Source organism: Copadichromis virginalis, linkage group LG10 (genome assembly GCF_057382275.1).
Source record: "Copadichromis virginalis isolate Kocher_CV1m ecotype Utaka linkage group LG10, C_Virginalis_male_GT1.1, whole genome shotgun sequence".
NCBI classification, from domain to species: domain Eukaryota; kingdom Metazoa; phylum Chordata; class Actinopteri; order Cichliformes; family Cichlidae; genus Copadichromis; species Copadichromis virginalis.
Window position 1 is genome coordinate 20,009,161 of NC_140627.1, and position 21,444 is coordinate 20,030,604.

Sequence of the window (21,444 nt, forward strand, 5' to 3'; positions counted from 1 at the left end):
TAAAACAAGATCTAGAGTGTGATTAAAGTGGTGGGTGGGTTCTTTTACATTTTGAGAGAAACCAATTGAGTCTAATAACAGATTAAATGCCATGTTGAGGCTGTCATTTTTAGCATCTACATGGATGTTAAAATCACCCACAATAATTATTTTATCTGAGCTCAGAACTAAATTAGATATAAAGTCTGAGAAATCAGACAGAAACTCTGTGTAAGGCCCAGGTGGACGATAGATGATAACAAGTAAGACTGGTTTCTGAGTTTCACAGCTGGGGTGGACAATGTTAAGCATCAGGCTTTCAAATGAAATTAAAAATTAATATGACAATTCTCTGTTTTCTTATAATATAAATTTGATGGTCAGGACTGACACGTTTTCATTTAGTCCTCAGTCCTCCGGATTTAAAAAGAGTCTGCTCTTTATTGACCTGTTGCCACGGTAATCCTGATTTCTCTACACATGCACTTGCTTAAACCAGAGCTGTTGAATGAAAGAGTCATGTCATTTCCGTTCACTTTTTTTTCTCGCAATAGTTCTAAAAGTTATCAATATACACTAGCCTCGCTATAGAGATATAGCCACACATAAGTTTGAGATGCATTTTTAAATGGTAAGAAGGTAAAAAAAATTGCCACTGACACAACTCTGACTTATCCAAAGGCTCTGGCTTAAACATAGGCAGATTGATTGAACTTTCTCTGGTCTGCTCCTGTGGAACCAAAAATTCACCCGTGCTCTTACAGTAGTCTGTGTTTTAAACCAAAAAGATAAACACTTCTGCCTATTTTAACCAAATTTCAGACTTTGTTTTTGTACACATGCAGCAGAGGGCGCTTTTTTTAAATAGAAATTGAAAAAAAACTAACCTGATTGCTTCTGTATGCAATGCATGAAAATAACATGTGCATGCAGAACGTATTTAGGGTGGAAGTGGAGTGATATGAGCCACAGTATCTTATGGTTCTTATTGCTCCAGTTTCATTGTGGCAGCACACATACTTTACAGAAACACTTGTTTAAAATATCCACACAAACCAACCATCGCAAGTGCACCACGAGATCAAGCCTTTTAAACAGGCTTAGAACAATCTTTAATCTGTTTTGGCCTTTTCTTGTCGATTGGGTTGTTTTGAAGATGATTCTATGTGTGTCCATACCCTGAGTCGTTGTCAGGTTGTCATAGTTGTACCCACTATTAAAAAAAACATTTCAAAGAAGAAATTAGTCATGTTGAAAAGCCGCATTTACTGATGTAAGTTTTTGTCTGTGTACTTTTGGCTTCTTTTTTTAATGGATAGTGTAGCACAGATGATGATGCTCCCCAGAAAGCTGACAATGACCAAGGCTGTCTTACACCAGCAGTCATAATGAAACTGTTGATCTATTCTACAGAATAGATGTGCATTTTCCAGATGGTTATATTCCATACTGAGTGCTCTTGGTTGGTATAGCAGAAAAACAAGGCAGAATGTAGAAGATTATTGCTCTGGATTTAAACCATATTGATATTATACATTGCTACTACCAAGGGTCTGTTTTGTTGTTATATTGTTAATCTGATTGTTCTGAATAAATGCTGTATTTGATTAAAGAGGAATCTGATTTGTCTCATATCTTTATACATGTGTGAGTTGAGTGGTCTCTCTATGTGTGTGTTGCATGTGACTGATGTGTGCATACAGAATCTACCTGAGAAGCCGGTGGAAAATGAGGAGAAACAATTTCCCATGTAAGAACCAGTTTCACTGAAATGTGGCTTTTGTGTTAACTTCTGTCTGTGTCTCTGCGTGACCTGCCCAACCAATTCCTCTTTCAATTCACTTCCTGTCCTATTTTGAATTTTCAAGATTCATTTGCTATTTGAGTGTAAGGAAGAGGACTCCCTTACTGCATTTATTTATATTGTATTGTCTGTATAGCACTTTAGAGCACACCTTTCACTTTATTAAAAGCACCTTATCAAGCACTTTATTTAGCATTGCACTTTAAGCATGGATTTGCACACAAGAAGTTTAAATATTTATTGACTATTTATTGGGAATTTTAAAATCAGTTGGTGGCCTTGTTTCAGATCCTGCACAGCTGCTCCTCATCAAGGAATGTGGTGGTTGTCTGTCAGGAGAGAAGAATGGTGATTGAGATTGTGATTAAGGTTTACCAATAAGGAAAACTAATGCAAATGTGTGTGTGAAATCTAGGGATAAAAGTGGTGCAAATAAGTGTTTGTAAGTTAATGATTACTCACCTTTCTTGCCTGTGTCCTCTTCAAGGTGTTTGGGCAAATGTTTCCCCGGGGGTCCAGACACCATTTAAAGGTTCCGGGAGAGACCATTGGTAAAGAGAGTGTGGTGAATCTTTTTGTGCTTGGGTTTCTGGGTTTTTATAATATTGGGTTTGGTGTAACATTAAAGTGTGAAGTATTTATTAATATGTAAATGTGAAAATGTATTTATGTATTTATTTATTCTTATTGATATATTGTATACTGTGGTGGAAGGTTGGGATTAAAAATTTACCTGAGAGTGGAATAATGGTTTAGTCTGTGACAGCTGAACATATTTAAGGCTGCCAGTTGTCATTAGAGGAGGGATTTTTGTGCTGTGAAGAAGCTCGACAAGTTAATTGTTTTAAGGAGAGCCATATAGCAAATAAATACTTTGTTCCACTACACTTGCCTTGGTCTTTCTCACTGTATTTCCAGCCGCTAAGGGCCGCCCTGTTACATTGAGCATGGGACCAACAGTCCATGCACATTTGAATTCTTGTGCAGAGCTCTCCAGGTCAAGTTACATTTTTTACAAAGTAAAAAGAAAGCAACTTAAAAAACAACAACAAAATAGAAATAAAGCAAAGAATGGAGCAATCATAATATTTACTATATACAAAAACACTGTACAGAGAGGGTGGCAATATACTTCCTAGTATTGCACACATAATATTGCACATTTTCACAAATCTGTTTCAGTGAGTATATTGCACATCAATCAGTGATTAATTCCATTGTACATTCATACATTCAAAATGAGGTGAGGTAGTGCTGTGTTATTTTAAGATTTCAGTGGTTTTTGGTTTTGCCATCGGTCTGACAGTTGCGAGGAAGAAGCTGTTGAAAAACCTTGTTGTGTCCACTCTGTTGTGTCTCAGATTATATGTTTGTATATTTGTGTCTGAGCAGAGGGTGAGCTGGATGGTGTGGGTCCCTAATAATTCTCTCTGCTCTTTTTCGGCAGTGTTGTGTTTACAGAGAGCCCATGGAAGGAAGTTTTGTTCCTATGATCCTCTCCACAGACGTTATGACTTTTTGCAGAGCCTTCCTCTCTGCTTGTGTGGTGTTCCCATACCAGACAGTAATGCCTGTGCTGAGGATGCTGTGTATGAGTCCTCTGTAGCCCTGGGTGAGACGGTGGTGGTTCAAGCAGCCGACTGAAACAAAGGGGGTGTCCAAATTCATAGGCTGCATCCTCCTGAGGCCGCATTTGTAGGCTGATTACATCACAGTGACGCGACAAAGGCTGTCTAAATTCGAAGACTCCTCCAAATACAGCTGACAAATGCGTCCTTCTTTTCCCCAGATTTGAAGGATGGGTCGGGTGTATCCTTCGTGACCCACCATATCCCAGAATTCATAGCGAGGCTCAGCCAATTCCAGTTTCCAACAATGGCAGCATCTACTTAGTTTTAATATTACTTTTATTACTCTTTCTGGGTCACAAAATAAACTTTTAAGATATTTTCAGGCGAGAATGCCGTGTAAACTTCAAATATCAGCTCGGTTTATCAAGATATCACATATTTACAAAAGTGCTCCAGCGTTTTCTGAGACATCCGTTACCCACCAGCTCCATAGCTAGCAGTGAACTCCCGGCACATCGTTTCCAAACCCCCCGTGGTCTTTCGCTACTCAAGTTAAACATGATATATACGTCACTGAGATAACTTACAAATGTTATTGTTTGGCTTTTCTCAGTGTTTTATTTGTTCCTGAGTAAATCGGTTTGGCTGAGATTAAAGTTATAGTTTTCACACAGCTGAAAAAATGTCAGACAGAAAACTGATTAAACAGAAGTGTGAGATGGTCGAAAATTTACCCCACTGTCCTGTTTTATTTTACATAGTAAGGAGCAGATTTAATTAGAAGTCTTTCCTGGGCTTTTTTTTCACTGTTGCTGTGGTGTTGAGAGCACAGCAACAAACAAAATCACGACAGTTTAGTAACGCAGTAATGCAGCGCGCTTATGGGAAAGTAATAGTAATCTAATTACATCTTTTGCAATAGTTATCCCTTACATTACTTGTTACTTGAAAAAAGTAATTGGATTACAGTAACGTGTTACTGCCCATCTCTGGTTGAAAGTTCAGCTCAGGTCTGATGTAACCTGCAGTCCCAGGAATCTGTGGCTATTGGCCCTCTACACCGTCCCTTTGATGATAAGAGGCTGCAGGGGAGGGGGGTTCTTCCTGATGTCCAATATTAATTCCTTGGTCATATCTGTATTGAGGATGAGGTTGTTTTCCTTGCCATAGACACAAATGTTGTCTACCAGAGTCCTGTACCCAGAACAACTGTCATGGTTCCTTGAGCCAGTATTTTTTACATTCTACTTCTGTTGTTATCCATCTTTCTGGGTCCGTTTCCTGGTTGATTGTCCCCGTTTGTCGTCATCTGTTTTTTTTCTCTCTCCATGGCTTTCTGCATTCCCTGTCTTGTCTTCTCATTCCTTGTCAGGTTAATACACCTGTACTCCTGGTCCCTGTGTTTTTTCATTTCCTGTTCCCATATTCTTTTTGTTGCGTTTCATCCTTTTGTCTCATCAGTCTGCCATGTCTCCATGTCTGTTTGTCCCCAATCCCAGTGTCAAGTTTTAGAGTGTGTGTGTTACTTCCTCTTTTATTTTGTTAGCCCCCTGTTTCACGCATGTATGTTCAGTTTTGCTCCCCTGTCTCGTTAATCAAATTTGGTGTGCTCCATCTCCCTGATTACCTCATGTGTATGTAAGTCCTCAGTTTCCCTCTGTTCTTTGTCACATTGTTGTCTTACCTTTAATGCTGTGTGCATCCTGATCCCTATCCTAGCTATAGTACTTCTTAGTTTGTATTTTATTCTCAAGTTCATAAGTCCCTGCAATAAAGCTGTGTAAAATTCACGTTTTGTCTCCAGAGTCCTGTATCAGTCTGGCTGGTACAAAGCCAGCTCATGACAACAACAAACAAACAAGAACCCAAACCTATGAGAATACAAAACTTAAGGAAAACAAAACAGGGAATAAACGTTGCCGCTTTTTTTCCTTCAAAGTTGATTTCAGTTATTTTAAATATAGAAACTCTGTTACATGATAATCCAATGAGTGTGGGTGGGCGGTGTCTCATCTTTCCATCTTATGACAACTTCTATCTATTAGTGTAGGAAAACCAATCTCGTCTTTAAGTGATGATCTATGAACTCTGCTTCCAGGTTTAAACTACCCTGTGTTTATTAAGGCTGTTGTGTTTTCAACATGTTTTAACCCTTTAAATCTGGGACTCCCCACCATTTGACCTTAGAACTGAAGAAGCTTCTCGCATGAGAGGTGAAACGTCTTCAAGCAATTTAAAGAAGTGTCATGATCCGGCTATGTGCAGGCAGGAATTGGACCCAAATGCAAACTCACGGGGACAAAAACAAAAACACAGCTTTATTGCTGGAAAACAGATCACAAACAATACAAAACTACACTGGGAAAAACGAATTATAATGTACACCAGGAGACACACGGAGAATCACACACAGCATGAGGGAAATCAGAACTGATGAGACAAGGAAGCAAAGTAGGATGCACTCACATGAGACACAGACCTTCAAAGTAAAACAGGAAGTAGCACAGACGCAGACTTGACTAGGGGAGACAGAGCAACTAAGAAACACAGAGAACAACAACAACAAAGAGACACAGAGGGCAGCTACTGAAAACTCGGAAAACTAAACTGAATACAAGAAAGCCAAACTAAGACACTAGACTATAGAAAACTGGGGCAACAAAGAGAACTAAGATCATAATAAAAAAACTCTGAGACACAAGAAACTCAACACTTTGTCACCAACCCAGGATCATGACAAGAAGTCCAGACGCTTTTCTTTCCAAGCTCCTTAGAGTACGATGACCTAGATGACTGAGAACCTTCACAGACATCTTTTCTTTTGCTCAACTTGAACCTTTGTTACATGAAGCTGGAATCCTAATTGAACATTTGATTTTTAAAACTAATTGTTCAGCTGTAACCTAATGGGGAGAAAATATAGGTGACAGAAGCCGAAGATAAACATATGGAGAAAAAGATCCAACACAGACAGACCTGTGATATTAGTTACCCACATAGCAATAGGCAGATCTTTTCTTTTCTTTACTTTTCTTTCTTTAAAAAAAATATATATATATATGAAAAGCTGCATTTGAAAAAAAAAGTATGTGTCATATGTTTCAAAAAGTATTTGGACGTCAGTTACAATTAGCTGGTTCTCTCTCCAGTGTGGCTGAAATACAAGAATACTGCAAAGATGTGGGCCAAAATAATGAACATCTTAAATTAGAAACTGCATTTTGTGTTTATTTTTGTTATGTTTCTCTAATATTTTAATATTTTAGATGATCTGAAATGTTAATCGTTCCAAACATACACAAAAAGGAAATCAGGAAGAGAGCAATGACTCCAGAGGTTACTGTGGGGGTTTTCTTTTAAATGAAGCACGAAATGACACAGTATGAGTCAGCCTGTCCTAGTGTGAGCTGTTTAGGAGAAATAAAATACCAAATTAACCACTCTCCTGTTAATATAGCATATATACAGCTGTGCCACCATGGGATCATTTTCAGTTTTTTTTCACCTTGACCACACCAGCCTGTTGAGTGACCACACCAACAGGGTCATTGATCTTCATTCATAGAACTAGTGTTACCTCTGTAACCATCTGTTCCATTTCATGCTTGGTCGACAAGCCACCACTGTTACACTAATGGTGCTTGAAAATAAACAAAACAGTTTAGCAAATAAAGTCAGGAGAGATGTGTACCAAGGCTACAAATCTCAAGATACACATAAAACAATAAAGGCTTCACTGACAAAGTGAAGAAACAGACCTCTGACTGTATCGTCCATGAAGGCTATAGCTGAAAAAGCAATAAAACTGAACAGAAGAAACACACACACACACACACACACACACACACACACACACACACACACACACACACACACACACACAATCGTGGAAGGGATCATTCAAGCCTATTTTGTGACCTGGAGAACTGTTAAATGATGACATCATAGTCAACCGTGTAAACTTGCAAAAGTGCTAAATTGATGGAAAAAGTCCAGCTGGAAGCTGCACAGCTGGAATCGCTCTTGAAGAGAGCTTAAGTGGTGGCCATTCCCATAATGGAATGTGTCACCACACCTGCGGTATTTCAGCACTGGAATAAGTTAGGGATGATGGTGATTGAGAAACAATGTTCACATTGTTAGTGTAAGTAAATATGAGGAACTAATAAAATGGAAAAATAACTTGTTCTAACTTCCTATTTTGCAATATGACAGTAGAAATACATACAAAGAGTGTGAGTTTGTTTGTTTTTGTTTTTCTTGTGACATTACCAATAAGTTTGATGTGTCACAACGACCTTCTTCCTATTGAAAAAACAAAAGTTGTATCCAAGATGGCCGACTTCTAAATGGCCACCATGGTCATCACCCATCTTGAGGAGTTTGCCCCCTCACATATACTAATGTGCCACAAACAGGACTTTAATATCACCAACCATTCCCATTTTATTACGGTGTATCCATATAAATAGCCCACCCTGTATTTTGTATAGTATACTATTCTATTTTATCTTCTATTTTAGCTTTTTTCTTAATTTTTGCTGCTCTTAATAATAATGATAAGGGGCATCAACACAGGCTTCATATGGACACACCCCCAAGTGAGTGAGAAAGCCACAACCCATTTGCGCTGAGTATTTAAGATGCCTGCTGAGCACTTACTGAACAGATACATTACTGCAGCTCTGAAGCACACACCAACTTCCTGTTTTGAAGAGATCAAAAGAGCTTCATTATGGATGCTGGTAGAAGACAGATTTTGGGTTTGGCTTTAGCCATCATCGGTGTATTGGGGACCATCATGATCTGTGGTCTCCCTGCCTGGAAAGTCATTAGAACTTCTGTGTACCGTGATGACATTTATGGGACTTGGTATGGTTTATGGAAAGTCTGTAAAATATACACCACAGGCAAGATGGAATGCGTTGGATATGAGGTTTTTCCACCACTGGTAGAAGACGCCATGAAAGCTACCAGAGCACTCGTCATTATCGCAATCCTCAGTGGGATCTTTGGAATCCTGCTTGGTGTGGCCGGGAACAAGCGCATTAACTTAATGTTGGATGATGGGCAAAAACGCAAAGTGGGCTTTGCTTCTGGAGTTGTCTTCATCATTGCAGGTTTCTTGGTGCTCATACCTGTCTGCTGGATGGCCAACATCACCATTCGTGAGTCCTATGACAGTGGTGTCAGCATACAGCTGGGAGCCTCACTCTACATTGGCTGGTTCACCACTGGGCTTCTGGTCCTGGCAGGAGGCCTGCTCCTGTACCGACAGGAATGATACTGTCATACTGAAAGAAAGGCATTCATTATCACAGCTATGTAAGGCTTGCTTTTTTCCCCCCAGCCCATTGAAAACAAGAGTAATGTTTGTTTCCAGTGTTTTCATAAAACATTTCTTTTATGAACTTCTGTTTTTCCCTTCAGTGATGACAATAATAGAGCCTGAAATTTAATGAAAGTAAGAAGAAATGTTATCAATATGAATGTGTAACTTAAGTTCTTTCTTTATCCCCCCCCCTCCCGTGTGAAATTATTACGCTGTGTGTGTAATATTCCTATAGAATGTGTATGCAGTGGTTTAAGTCTAAGCCTGATAACTATTTCAATATATTTCTTATAAACTGCTTCCATATTGATGATAATGTGATTTTCTTTTACTCTTTGAATACTTTTCTTTTGAGTTGTTGTTGTTGTTGTTGTTTTTTTACTTTTATTGCTTTATTGCATATCAATACAATTTTGGTCAAATTAAAATTTATATTTCTAATCATGAGAGATCATGTGTTGCTAATCTTTTACATCACTGTCTCTGTTTTAATGTCAAAAGCCTAAATAAAGACTCTGAAAAAATATTTTAGTTTGGGACATATTTTCTGTTTTAAAAAAGACAGAAGAAGACCTGAAGAAAACAAATATTAACAAATACAGCACAGATTTGTTTTTTATTTTTAAGTACATTTGTTAATATGTATTTATAACATCCATTTTAGATTTCCACTTGAACAACGTTGTGATATTTTGATACCATGGTAGCATTTACAGGATATTGTTTTATAGTGATATTATACAGGAAAACTGTTACTCAATAAGGCCCATTTACTAGTTGTTTTTCTCTTTCTCTGTGACCCAAGAATTAATGTGTAAGAATCACAGGATGGTACCTCAAGGTTGAAAACACCACAGAGATCACTCCCTTACTCCCATCCTCCCTTCTTTATCTCCTAGAAAAGAGCTTGTTAAAGGCCAGGTGGTTTGTTTCAGAATTCACTAATGAAAGAACTCTGTATTCTATGTCTAGGAGTGTATTTTGCTGGGATGATCATAAATTGTAGCTGAACTGATAAACTATACAAAGGATACTTCTCTGCTCACAAGGCAGGAAGACGTTTCCTTATTTGGTCTGTACCGGTTTGAACTGAGAATCTGCTGACACACGAACCTTTTTCCTCTATATAAACTGTTGTCTGATGAATAAACCTTTGAGTTGATTTTGGGAAAGCAACCTGAACAGTCTCTGTATCATTTTGTTCTCCTAACTGCTCCCGACGTCGTAACTAACCCAGCTGAACGGCATACCTGAGTGTTACTTTGAATAATTTTGAATCTTATACAAAACTCTGCTTATAGGTGCCCACGCCTCGGAGGAAACCCGATCCACGGAGAAACCGGGGACCGAGATTTCCTTCAAACAAAAATATTGTTTAATTAAATAAGTAATTAACTCATTCACTGCCAGCCATTGGCAGTGAATGAGTTAAACCCATTGACTCATTCACTGCCATTGACGGCTATAGACGTCAATGGCAGTGAATGAGTTAAATGTAATTAACACTGACAGATAAATCTACAATTTACACTTATAAATATATAATATTTTCTAAACTAGACTGTTCAACTCAAACACAGAGAGAAAATCCAGTTGCACTTGCAGACAGTCAGAAAGGCAACTTAAAAATCTTAAAAATCTTTCTTAAAAATCATTGTTATTGTTGATTTTTAAATCAACAATAACAATGATAAGAAGAAGAAGAGTCTGCACAATGACAACAAAAATTTGAGCAAATAGAATAAATCAAAGCATAAAGGTCAGCACAAGAAAACATAATGACAACAACCCAAGACTCAAGACCTGTCGGGAAATTTCTAAGGAAACCAAGTGGGACAATAGTGCTAAACCAATGTATTACATTTTACACACACATTGCACATACCTTTATAACTGACCAATGCTCATGTTTACTGCACACACAGCATAGTCTCTCTATTAATTATTAAAAAAAACTTAAATTCTGCACGTTTTTTTTTTAAATTATATTTTAACTTCACATTGTTGATTTCTTGTAGCCTACATGTATTAGACACTGGTTACAAGTCTGCTTTACTTGCTTGGTAGCCAAAAAATACTGTAAATGTACATGCTTTCTTATTGTTTGAAAATAGATCAAATTTCCAATACCCACCATTATCACCAGAAACATCGAGCACTCAGAGGATGTAGACAACTACACAACTACTAACATATAATACTTATATACCCACTGTGCTAGTTTTCTGTGGACATTAAAACTGCTACTTAACTGAACTGACACATGTGGTTGTACTAACCAGGTGGACTATACATGAAATTTAACTACAGAAAATGCAGCAACAGTTCAGCGTTGTGCATTTCACTCACCCCGTTTGCACAGGAAGAGCATTCTCTCTTTCATGGGGGAAAGGTTTTATTAATGTAGCCGGATGATTTAAACCTGCTGTCAATGAGTGATCATGGCCATTTTGAATCTGCTGACCTATGACCTGTCTGCTTAATCCAACTTGTTTGTGCACTTAGAGGATTCTTGCTTGTGGCATCTCCTGTTTGTGCTGGGGTGCAAGGTTTACTACTCCTCCCCGGGCAAGCATAATACAACAGAAGAAGTATGTATTTAACTGTTTGATGTGTTATTCGTTTTGGACCTAATCTTTGACTTGAGCCATTTGCACGGTAGAAATTGCTGGCATGATGTGTCACCTGTTGTTGCTGGGTTGGGAAGCCTCCTCTCCTGTCTAAGTGGAGTATTTCATTGGGCCTCGTATGTATCAGCCGCCCTTTCCTTTGCATTTGGCTTTGAATTTAATTGGCAATCTAATAAATGCAATTTGTTACTTTTTAGATACTAAAGCAGCTGCCGCTCCGTGGGATGCCCTGCTGTTTCATGTACATTTGTACTGTTTTAGTTTTTTGGTTCATTGGTATTGTTGTCAAGGCGGACCTGTGGAAGAGTAAGTACATGTGAACCTAAAACGCAGATTTGGATGCAGACAGCTGGAATCAATCTTTACTAGGATTTGAAGTACACAAGAGAAAGACAGTACACGAGGGAAATGTGTGTGGGGTGCGGAACTCAAACATGGGTCTCTGAAACAGAGGGAGACAGAGGTTAGGAGGGATACTGGGTATGAAGATGTGACAGACTGGTTTTCTAGGTCTTACTTTACTAGCAGGTGGAGAGTGCCTACCCACATAGCAGACAGGTCTGGCTCAGATCTGGTGTCAAGCCAGCAGTGCTGGCTGACTTCTGGTATGGTAAGTGCTAGGGGTGCAACGATACACAAAATTCACGGTTCGGTTCGATACTTTGGTGTCACGGTTCGATATTTTTTCGATACAAAAAAAATGTTCATGCCTTTTTAATTTGTCATTTATTAAAATTATAAATATATATTTTAACTCAAAAGTACAGTGTTTAAATTTAATGTTGCTGAAACAACAAAGTAATAAAATATATATATATATCTGATTGAGGAATCACTCATCTTTGGAAAAGAGAGTTTATTACAGAGAAATGGCTCTTTCCAAAATAAAAGCTATACTATACGCTTCTTCTGGGCTATATTCTCAGCAGCATATTAAACATATCAGGTCCCCATAAGGAGAATCATGTGCTAACGGCTGTCTAAATGACTCGGGTAAAGTTTGTAGCATGCGTGCTTGTTGTTTTTGTCTGCTTCCACTTGTCTTTGCACTAGGATGATGTTGGAGTAAATGTGCAGTCATATTCGTTGTGTTTCCACTAGTGCTGTCAGCGCTAATCTCGTTGAAATGACGTTAACGCCACAACACGGCAAATCTCCGTTAACGAGCTACCGCGGATCGCCCCGTGCATGGGGCTGGACGGCCAACACGTTAACGAGCTAACTGTGCTAACACACTAGTTCCCACCAATGTAATTGAGCATTGCGTGGCACATCCAACATACTGTTTTACTTTAGTCCATGACGCGCTTACCTTCAGGGTCATACGTCACATGAAAACCAAAATAGTTCCAAACGCCACATCTGAATTAGGGCGGGGGAGGTTCAATTTGCCATGTTGCAAGGAGAGCTTAACTTCTGTCTGCTAGCTTGCCCTGCGCTCAGTGAATCTGCGTTCGACTACTCCACCTAGGCTGCACTGTCGAGCGCAGATCCACTGAGCGCTCAACACAGACAGCATCGTCAGAAGAAAAGTTGATAAAATAAATTAAAAATTTTGTATTGTTCGATACATATGCGTACCGAACCGAAAGCACTGTATCGAACGGTTCAATATCGATACGAGTATCGTTGCACCCCTAGTAAGTGTGTGTCATCCACATATGGGCCAGGCCTGGCAATGATAGCACTATGTGATGGCATGCCACATCTGGCCCGATTATGGTTTGGTTTATGTGGCCCAGGCTCATAGAAAACGGGTCTGGCCCCGATCCGGCATCAAGCCGGCACTTCTAACTGACTGGTGTCATGGCAGGGTGTATGTCAACCAGATGTGGGTCAGGACCGCCAATGATGGCACTATTTATGTTCCTATTTTAGTTAGAAGACCCGAATGCCATGTTGCAATACTATACTGCTATGGTAGCCAACGTTTCAAATGCAGGTTTGACAGGTTTGTGAGTGTACATTTTATCCACAACCTAGTGAGGGTTCACTCATGTTTACTACCGGGTGGCTGTAGCTCAGAAGGTAGAGCAGGTCACCTACTGATTGGAAGGTTAGTGGTTTGATCCCTGGCTCCTCCAGTTTGTATATCAAGTGTATGAATGTAGTTAGGAAGTGCTCAGTTTAGAGACTATCACTGTCTGCAACAACATACATATTAAAAAAAAGGGTGAAAGACAATATCTGCACTGGCTACTGATACAGAAAAATAAAACTAATAAACCGAACAAAATTGACAGCCACAATATGTCGAATTACACCAGGTTAACACAGGTGTAATTCCTAACCCAGACCATGGGGTTAATTGTAACATTTCACTTTTTGTGTTTGAGACCATACCATACAATTAGTAATTGTGTTGCACAGAAAATAGCTGTACTATTTAATAACAGAGACATGTAAATCCTTTGCATTACATTTTGGATCCACAACCTTAAAAGAGCTCCAAGCTACAGACAGAAATGTCAGAAATGGTACAACTATCCCCGGTCTCCCCTACCATACAGAAAATTACAGAGGTCACAGTAGAAGTGCTGCAGAATATATTACAGTAACACTGTAAATAGTAAAAGTAACAATAAAAGTACCATAAATTGCACTACTACTGTAAATGGATAATACAGAAAAAAGTGTGCTGTACAAGAAATTCCACTACAAATTCCACTGTAAATGAAATTACATTTATTAAACAGGACTGTTGTGAGAACTCTTTGTCCCTCCTTCAAGGCCACCTGGGTCCACTGGAGACTGTTGACCTTTGCTTAATCGGGCGTGGTGACACTTTCTCTCAGCTGAACACGGGAAACACACACACACACACACACACACGGAACATGTACATTGATACTGATAAACACTATCACCGTCCCTCCCCTGAATCCAACGCCTCCTCCCATGCTTACCTCCCATCCGATGGGGACAGCGAATCAGCTGGAGGCGTGATTGAAGATTGTAGCGGTCCCAGATCCAGCTGTGCACACTGGGATATTCTCCCATGTTGCTTGTCTGTGTTTTATTGTTGTTGGAGTCAAATTGTTAAATGTTGCCATTATTGTACTTAAATGTGTAAGTCTCAGTTCAAACTGTATGATCAAAGACATTCCTTTGTATCTGACCCCCAGCCTGTTGAATGGTGGGGGAGGCTATAGTCTTTTATTATAAGGACACATCCTGTGTGAGGGTTCTGTTTTCTTGTTTAGTAAACTTCTTGCCTTTATGACCCTTTTGGTGAGCAGGAGGTCACACAAACGCACACATTCACGTGCACTTACACACACACACATACAGATGCTAGCACATACATGCATACACACACACACACACATTCCCGTACATGCATACTCACACACACATACACACACGTGCTTACACGTGCACACACATACACACATAGTACCTTATCTTTTAGAACTATAGGGGTGTTTTACTGTGGGTGGTGCTTGTGTGTACTGTAACTGTTTTCAATAAAAGGCGGCAAGCAGAGGCCGGGGTCGAGGTCATCTGTGGTTGGATTCACAGTGCTTTCCTGAGACACTGACCGGGGCCTCCCTTGCGCAAGTAAAACTGATCGATCGCTGATTGTCTTGCTTCCTTGTCGTTAACGGGAATACGTTTCTAAACCAACGGGGCCTGTGGAAGCGCAGACCCAACAATTGTGCTATGGTGTGTTGATATCTGTACATTCCTGGACTATCCTTTTGTGTTACACATTTTGATGTTTTTTTCCCTTGCTACCTAGCCTGACCTGTCTCCCCAATGTGATGTTTGTGTATTGTATGTATGGTCGGCAAGGTCTGTCATCTCGGTTGTGGGCAACTGCAACTGACAAATAAAGGCTATCTCATCATCATCATCACATTTGGAAGTACTATAAAAGATATCACAGTAATGCTGTCAATCAAAAGTACAGGACTAGTACTGTAAAGGAAATTACAGTACTCGTAATATTACTGTGATTTTACAGTAAGTTACTGGTATCTACCTGCCAACTAATTGCTGTAGATTTTACAGTAACCTCTTGATAGTGTATATGAGATGGATTTACTTTTGTGTTGTGCATTTGGTCGAGTATTATTTAACTTTTGTATTCTTTTTGTTAAGAATTGTTGTTAGGTTAATGTATTGCTCTTGTTAAATGATTACATTTTTTGTAAAGGTATTATTTTCCTTGTGTAATGCCTTGTCTTAGTGGGATGACCTGTGTTCGTTACTGGTGCTTCTATTTATGTCCTTTGGTTAAACAATTGCATTAAAATCATTACACACCGAGGAAGCCACAATTAAATACACAATCTCCGAGTATAAAAAAACAAATCCGTTAATTTGATTGATTTGAATTGATTTGAATCAATAAAAATAAATTATTTTCTATAAATTTGTGATCCATTTATGATTACGGATTCCAAGATGTTTTTTAGGGAAATCCCGTTTTATTTTGTTTCCCTTTTTTCAGATTACCAGGGCAACTCTGCATAGTTATCTGTCCGCATGGGCCAGTGGGAACAAGAAGCATTCTGCTAAAGTGTGGACTCTGACCAGCAACATCTAGTAAGACCAAGACAGCATTTTCCATTTCCCTGCTGGTATTATTTTTTTTTTGTTGGATCTTGTGTATCTTGTGTTCTCTGGCCTTTGCTGATCTCAGTCTTTTTGCAGAATCAGAAAACAAAAACAACGTTTAGTGTAAATTCTTTTTCATCCAGGTGGACGACGATAAGACTGTGTAACAAAGGATGACAGCTTTGGTCTTGTGAGGAAGCAAAGCTCAGGGAGAAGTATTATTAAACTGTTATATGGTCCCCACATGTGTGCTGCTGAGAAGGATACAGGGATACCTGCAGCCAAAAATAAGCCTCCTCACGTTAGTCACAGTTTGCAGAACGCTATAGAAAGAATGAGATAGCTGAGGTATAAAATGTTTGATTAAATAGATAGAAAGAGAAATTTCTTCCCTAAAATTATCATTTTTAAAAATCTTTTTCAGCTTTAAGTCTCTCAGCATTACGGAAGAGGATTAGGGCCACTGAAAAAAAAAAAAAAAGAATTCTGACTTTAATCTCAGAATTCTGACTTTTTTCTCAGAATTCTGACTTTAATCTCAGAATTCTGACTTTTTTCTCAGAATTCTGACTTTATTCTCAGAATTCTGAGATTAAAGTCAGAATTCTGAGATTAAAGTCAGAATTCTGACTTTAATCTCAGAATTTTGAGGTGGGCACCTGCAGGCTTCCAGCTTCGGTGACAGCGATGTGTCCAGTTTGGCAGGTGGAGAACTAATTCACTAAATATGGTGGATATAAGTGACTTTTTGCGTGGCCGAGGGGTCCCCGAAGATGCTATTTTATTAATGGAAGAGCAGAAGGTGAGTAACTAAAAAGAGAAATAGTTTGGTGTCTCCTATTTTTACAGGAAAACAGTTACGGTACAGTTACGGTTAGCTGTTAGCATGCTTGTTAGCTTATAATGTTATATAGGAATGAACGTGTTTCACGATGTTACAGTATACTAGGTGAATTGACGTTTTAACTGTTGTTGATCGCAGGATCATCCCAGATGGGTTCGTTGCATTTTATTTTATTGTTCTACTATTTCAGAGTTTTTCAAGGCAGTTAAGCGGAGCTGTGTTACAGATGCTAGCCGCCTGCCAATATCACTGATATATTTGATGTGTACAAGTAAGTTACACTTAGTACAGCGGAGGAGAGAAGCTGTAATGAATGTTTATGCGGATATTTCACTCAGAAAAATGGGTGGCGTTCATACACAGCCACCGACACAGCCCCGGTTGTTGTTCTGACGGTGGCCGACTGACGATCCCCTCACAACATGTTAGCTAACACAAACTAATGTAGTGCATGTAACTGTGTATACGTTAGTGGTACAGTGTCGGAAGAAATGAGCAAACTGTTTATAATGTCAGAATGACATCATCTTTCTCCTATATATAAAAGTGCTGGCTGAGGAGCGCTGCCGGGTTGAACTTTGACCTCGGAGTGACGTGACGTTTGTTCGCACAACCAATAGAAGTGCAGAAAGTCGCAAATCAGGCATATTGTTCGCATAAACACAAAAATAAATAACGAAATAATCCCGATATTGTGCCAAAGACTGATTTACAATGTTACTTTGTGTTCTATGTGTAATACCTTTGCTTAAATGACTAAATGGACTGTGTATTTATGACTCTGCGTTATAGTCTTACATACATAAGTAACATTCATATGTACAGATAAAAATGTACAGAGCTATGTACACAAGCGTGTACACAAAAGTCTACTGCTGATCGAGCTGCTCAGTGGTCGTACAGTCTCATGCAGAGAGCGTGGAGGTGTTGTCCATGGTGGATGTTAGCTTAGACAACATCCTCTCCTCCCCAGTCTGCTCAGTGGACTTTAGCAGACCGCTAAAGCTGGCCCTCCCGACCAGTTTGTTAAGTTTCCCCCTGTCCCTCTCTGCCATTCCACCACTCCAGCAGACCACAACATAAAAGACAGCAGACGCCACCACAGTGTCGTAGAACATCCTTAGAAGACGTACTACCTACATCATAACCAATCAAGTCCCGCTTTTTTTTTAAATACAGAAGAGGATTTATTATTTACTGAAAGGCTATGCCTTAGTTTGCTTCTTTCATTATTGTGTTTCGCCCTGCATAAAATAGATAGCTTTTCTGATAACTACAGTCAATACTCTCCTACTGGCATTAGCGGTGACCTAAGAGGCTTAACTTTAATATTGCTTTGCAGTGTAAATGTTGCAGAAAATGACTGTCTTTTCTTTCTTCCTGTGTGCAGATTGACTGTGACGTCATAGCGCTGATGGATGACGCAACTTTGGCAAACTACATTCCCTCGTACGGAGACCGAATTGCCGTCTTCAATTTCTGCAAAAGCAAGCAACCACTGTCAAAAAGAAAACTAGGACTTCTGCAAAAACTTCGTGAGAAAATGAAAACCAGAAAAGAAAGTCCAAAGGAGAACACTTCACATACAGATGCAGGAATAAGACAGACAAAGAAGCAAAAAGCAACACGCAATGTTGAGATAGGATGGATACATTGTGATGGAAAAATAGCCAAACAGGTGAGAGCGAAGCAGGGAGGTGGCACTAGAAAAATTCAAATGGCCACTGATGCTGGATTAAAAGATATTCTTCAGGAAGGAAAGAAACTTTTTTTTCCTAATGGCATATCTCCTAAGGGATGTGAAACAGATTTTGAGTTTGAGGTTTGGGACTTTAAACAGAACCACCTTACTGATGATACCTGCCAGTCTATTGGCAATATGTATGAGGCAGCGAGACTGACAATGTTACGCTTCTACATTGCAACAAAACCAAAAGATCCTGAAGAAGATGCCAGCGAGACATCTGAAGTGGTGTTTGTCTCAGAAAGCAGTGGCAGTGATATTAATCCATTGCAAGTGGGGGAAGTCAGGGGTAATTTTGATGAAGTCATCGCTGGTTCAGAAATTTTAGATGATCCAGAAATTACTTTTGGTCCAATTTTTGATGCTGAAGAAGATACAGAAGACACATTAGTCTATGAGGGTTTTCTTGTACCCCTCAGTCCACCTAATTCAGAGAACATAATAACAATCACCATACGTCATACTGACACTTTACATGACATGATTACTGCTTTCTCTGATGAGGAGATTTTGACCAAAACACTGAATGTGAAGCGCATACTTCCAGACAACACAGAAGAACCAGGCACTGGATCAGGAATACTAAGAGATGTACTCACATGCTTCTGGCATGAATTTTATGAGCGATGCACCCTAGGTGCAACCATTAAAGTGCCATTCATTCGCCATGATTTTCCTGCTGAAAAATGGAAGGCAGTTGGGCGAATACTCCTGAAAGGTTACCAAGAATGTCAGTATTTTCCAAATAAACTTGCAATCCCTTTTATGGAACAAGTGCTTTTCAGTGGTGTTTACAGTGATCTTAAAGCACACTTTCTACAGTTTGTCAGCAGCCAAGAATGTGATGTTTTGATGGAAGCAGTAAAAGATTTCTCTGCAGTTGACTTGGATGATCTTGTGGAAATTCTTGACAGTTATGGCTGTAGAAAAAGAATCACTGCTGAGACTCTTCCTACAATCCTTGATGAAATAGCACACAAAGAGCTTGTCCAAAAACCAATGTTTGTTATTGACTGCTGGCGGGAGATCATCGACCCCCATATCTCCCTCAGTCCGGAGGGACTGACCAAGTTATTCTCTGAACTGCAACCAACTTCAAAAAAAGTGTGCCAGCTGCTGAAATTTGCTGTGGATTTGACTCCACAACAAAAAGAAGTGAAAAATCATCTCAAAAGATTCATCAGAGAGCTGGATAACATTAAACTTCAGAAATTTATGCGTTTCTGCACCGGATCTGACCTTATAGTAACAAACAGTATTTATGTGCAATTTCAAGATATGACAGAGTTTACAAGAAGACCAGTCGGACGCACGTGTGGGAATGTTCTGCAGCTAGCTAACAGCTATGAAAACTTCCCAGATTTTCGTTCTGAATTTAATGCAGTTCTTGAAAGTAATGTCTGGGTGATGGACATTGTTTAGACTCTCACAGCAATGCGCTACATTTGAACTGCTCATGCACACTAGAGCATAACTGTAAAGAGATGTTAGGAATATGTATTTTTATGTATTTTGAACTTATACAGTATACTTTTTTTAATTAGAGAGAAGTTTCTCATCTCTGTTAGAAGTCTAGTTTTGGCTAATATTTCATTTTCTTTTATCATTTTGAGTTTTACATGATACAGTCACAAAACAAAACGAACGGGTACACTGTTTACTACCATATCCAGAGCTGTCTTCACCAAATCCAAGCTTTCCAGCTGTAAGACAGAAACCTTCAGCAAAAGCATGAAGAAAGATTACTTAAGATCTATAAACTATAATTAAACTGCTCTTAAACGTTCTTTAATGCACCATGTGTGGTGTGAGAGCTCAGCACAGTCAAATACTTTTGTAAGTAATTAGTAGTAAGACTAATTCATTCAGATGGTATTTTCTTATTAGGTCAGGGCTAAAACTGAACATAGTTATAACGTAAAAGTAATGCTGTTATGCAACACTGTATTGTAAAAGGAATAAGTACAATTTTATACTTTAGCATTTGTCATGTCTGAAAACATTTTGCTTTACAGTATATGCAATTTTTAGTTAAGGTAGGTTAAGGTATCAAAGTTTGGCATTTGTTGTTGATTACAAAGGTTCCATATAAAGTTGGTGAAAATATTTTTTTAAATTCCAGTATTTTCTTAATGTCATATTGTTTCTAAGCATACCTGTTATTCATCCATCAAATTGATTCAAGCTGCTTAAAGGATTCAGTCTGTTTTGAAGATGGTTATTGATTACTGAGATCATAAATAAACACTGTACACTTCAGTGCAGTGGTCAAGTACTGTGATTATTCAGGCATCCTTTTGTAATGCCAAATTGTCATGTTCTCAGATATAGTATTAATCTTAACACCTGAAAAAATGTCTTGTTACTGCCAGAAATTATGCATTTTTATTTGTATGCATGTATGTTCTCAGTCATTCACACTTGTTTTTATTTCTATACCATAGATGACACTGAAGGAATATGTGATACCACAATAGCCAGTGTTCATGGTCTTTACAGTAAGTCACTGATGTATACTGATGCATAACAAGACTATATGAGATCTATAAGTTTGTTTTAAAAGTTGAGTCATTCTTGTTACAGGGCAGCTTATACGGTTATGAGTTTTAGCCATGTTATTGGCATTGGAAAGAACAGGTTTCTTGTAAACTTTTTCCAATAAAATGTTACTGTACACAGTACATTTGTATTGTTGTTTTGAATATGTTCATCAAACTCCATATCTATTTGAACATGCCAGAATTCAAGAGACTGCCACACATGAGCTCAGTAACATGGAAGAATACCATTTATTTTTAATTTCAAATATTTCATAAAGATACACAAATATAAATGTAAAACATGTTGCACTTAATGGGACAATAACTTGGTTCCACTTGCAGGAACTGTTTTGTTGCATTGTTGCTGGGATACTACAAATAAAAGTCAAAATATTTTTGGTATGTTTCTTATAATTTTAGGATTCATATCATGAAGG

At 38.7% G+C, this 21,444-nt stretch overlaps 2 protein-coding genes across 3 annotated transcripts; both read left to right on the forward strand.

Annotated features, from left to right (window-relative positions):
• The first annotated feature begins 8,050 nt into the window (after positions 1 to 8,050).
• Positions 8,051 to 9,854, forward strand: LOC146700330 (claudin-4-like). The gene has a single exon (XM_085470509.1). The coding sequence runs from the start codon at positions 8,090 to 8,092 to the stop codon at positions 8,636 to 8,638; it is 549 nt and encodes a 182-aa protein (XP_085326635.1). The 5' UTR covers positions 8,051 to 8,089; the 3' UTR covers positions 8,639 to 9,854.
• A 6,646-nt stretch (positions 9,855 to 16,500) lies between these two features.
• Positions 16,501 to 21,148, forward strand: LOC146700331 (uncharacterized). Of its 2 annotated transcripts, XM_085470503.1 has the most exons (3): positions 16,618 to 16,681; positions 16,914 to 16,994; positions 18,114 to 21,148. In XM_085470503.1, exon 3 carries the CDS (start codon positions 18,138 to 18,140, stop codon positions 19,887 to 19,889), a length of 1,752 nt encoding a protein of 583 aa, XP_085326629.1. In that variant the 5' UTR covers positions 16,618 to 16,681; positions 16,914 to 16,994; positions 18,114 to 18,137; the 3' UTR covers positions 19,890 to 21,148. The 2 variants fall into 2 exon arrangements, with proteins under 2 accessions (XP_085326628.1, XP_085326629.1); XM_085470502.1 differs by lacking the exon at positions 16,914 to 16,994 and having other exon boundaries at positions 16,501 to 16,681.
• The last annotated feature ends 296 nt before the right edge of the window (positions 21,149 to 21,444 follow it).

Excerpts from the sequence above, each read along its gene's own strand:
- LOC146700330 (XM_085470509.1), top strand. The coding sequence starts at position 8,090 with ATGGATGCTGGTAGAAGACAGATTTTGGGTTTGGCTTTAGCCATCATC.
- LOC146700331 (XM_085470502.1), top strand. The coding sequence starts at position 16,607 with ATGGTGGATATAAGTGACTTTTTGCGTGGCCGAGGGGTCCCCGAAGAT. Across the intron at positions 16,682-18,113 it reads TATTAATGGAAGAGCAGAAG|ATTGACTGTGACGTCATAGC; the intron begins GTGAGTAACTAA and ends TCCTGTGTGCAG.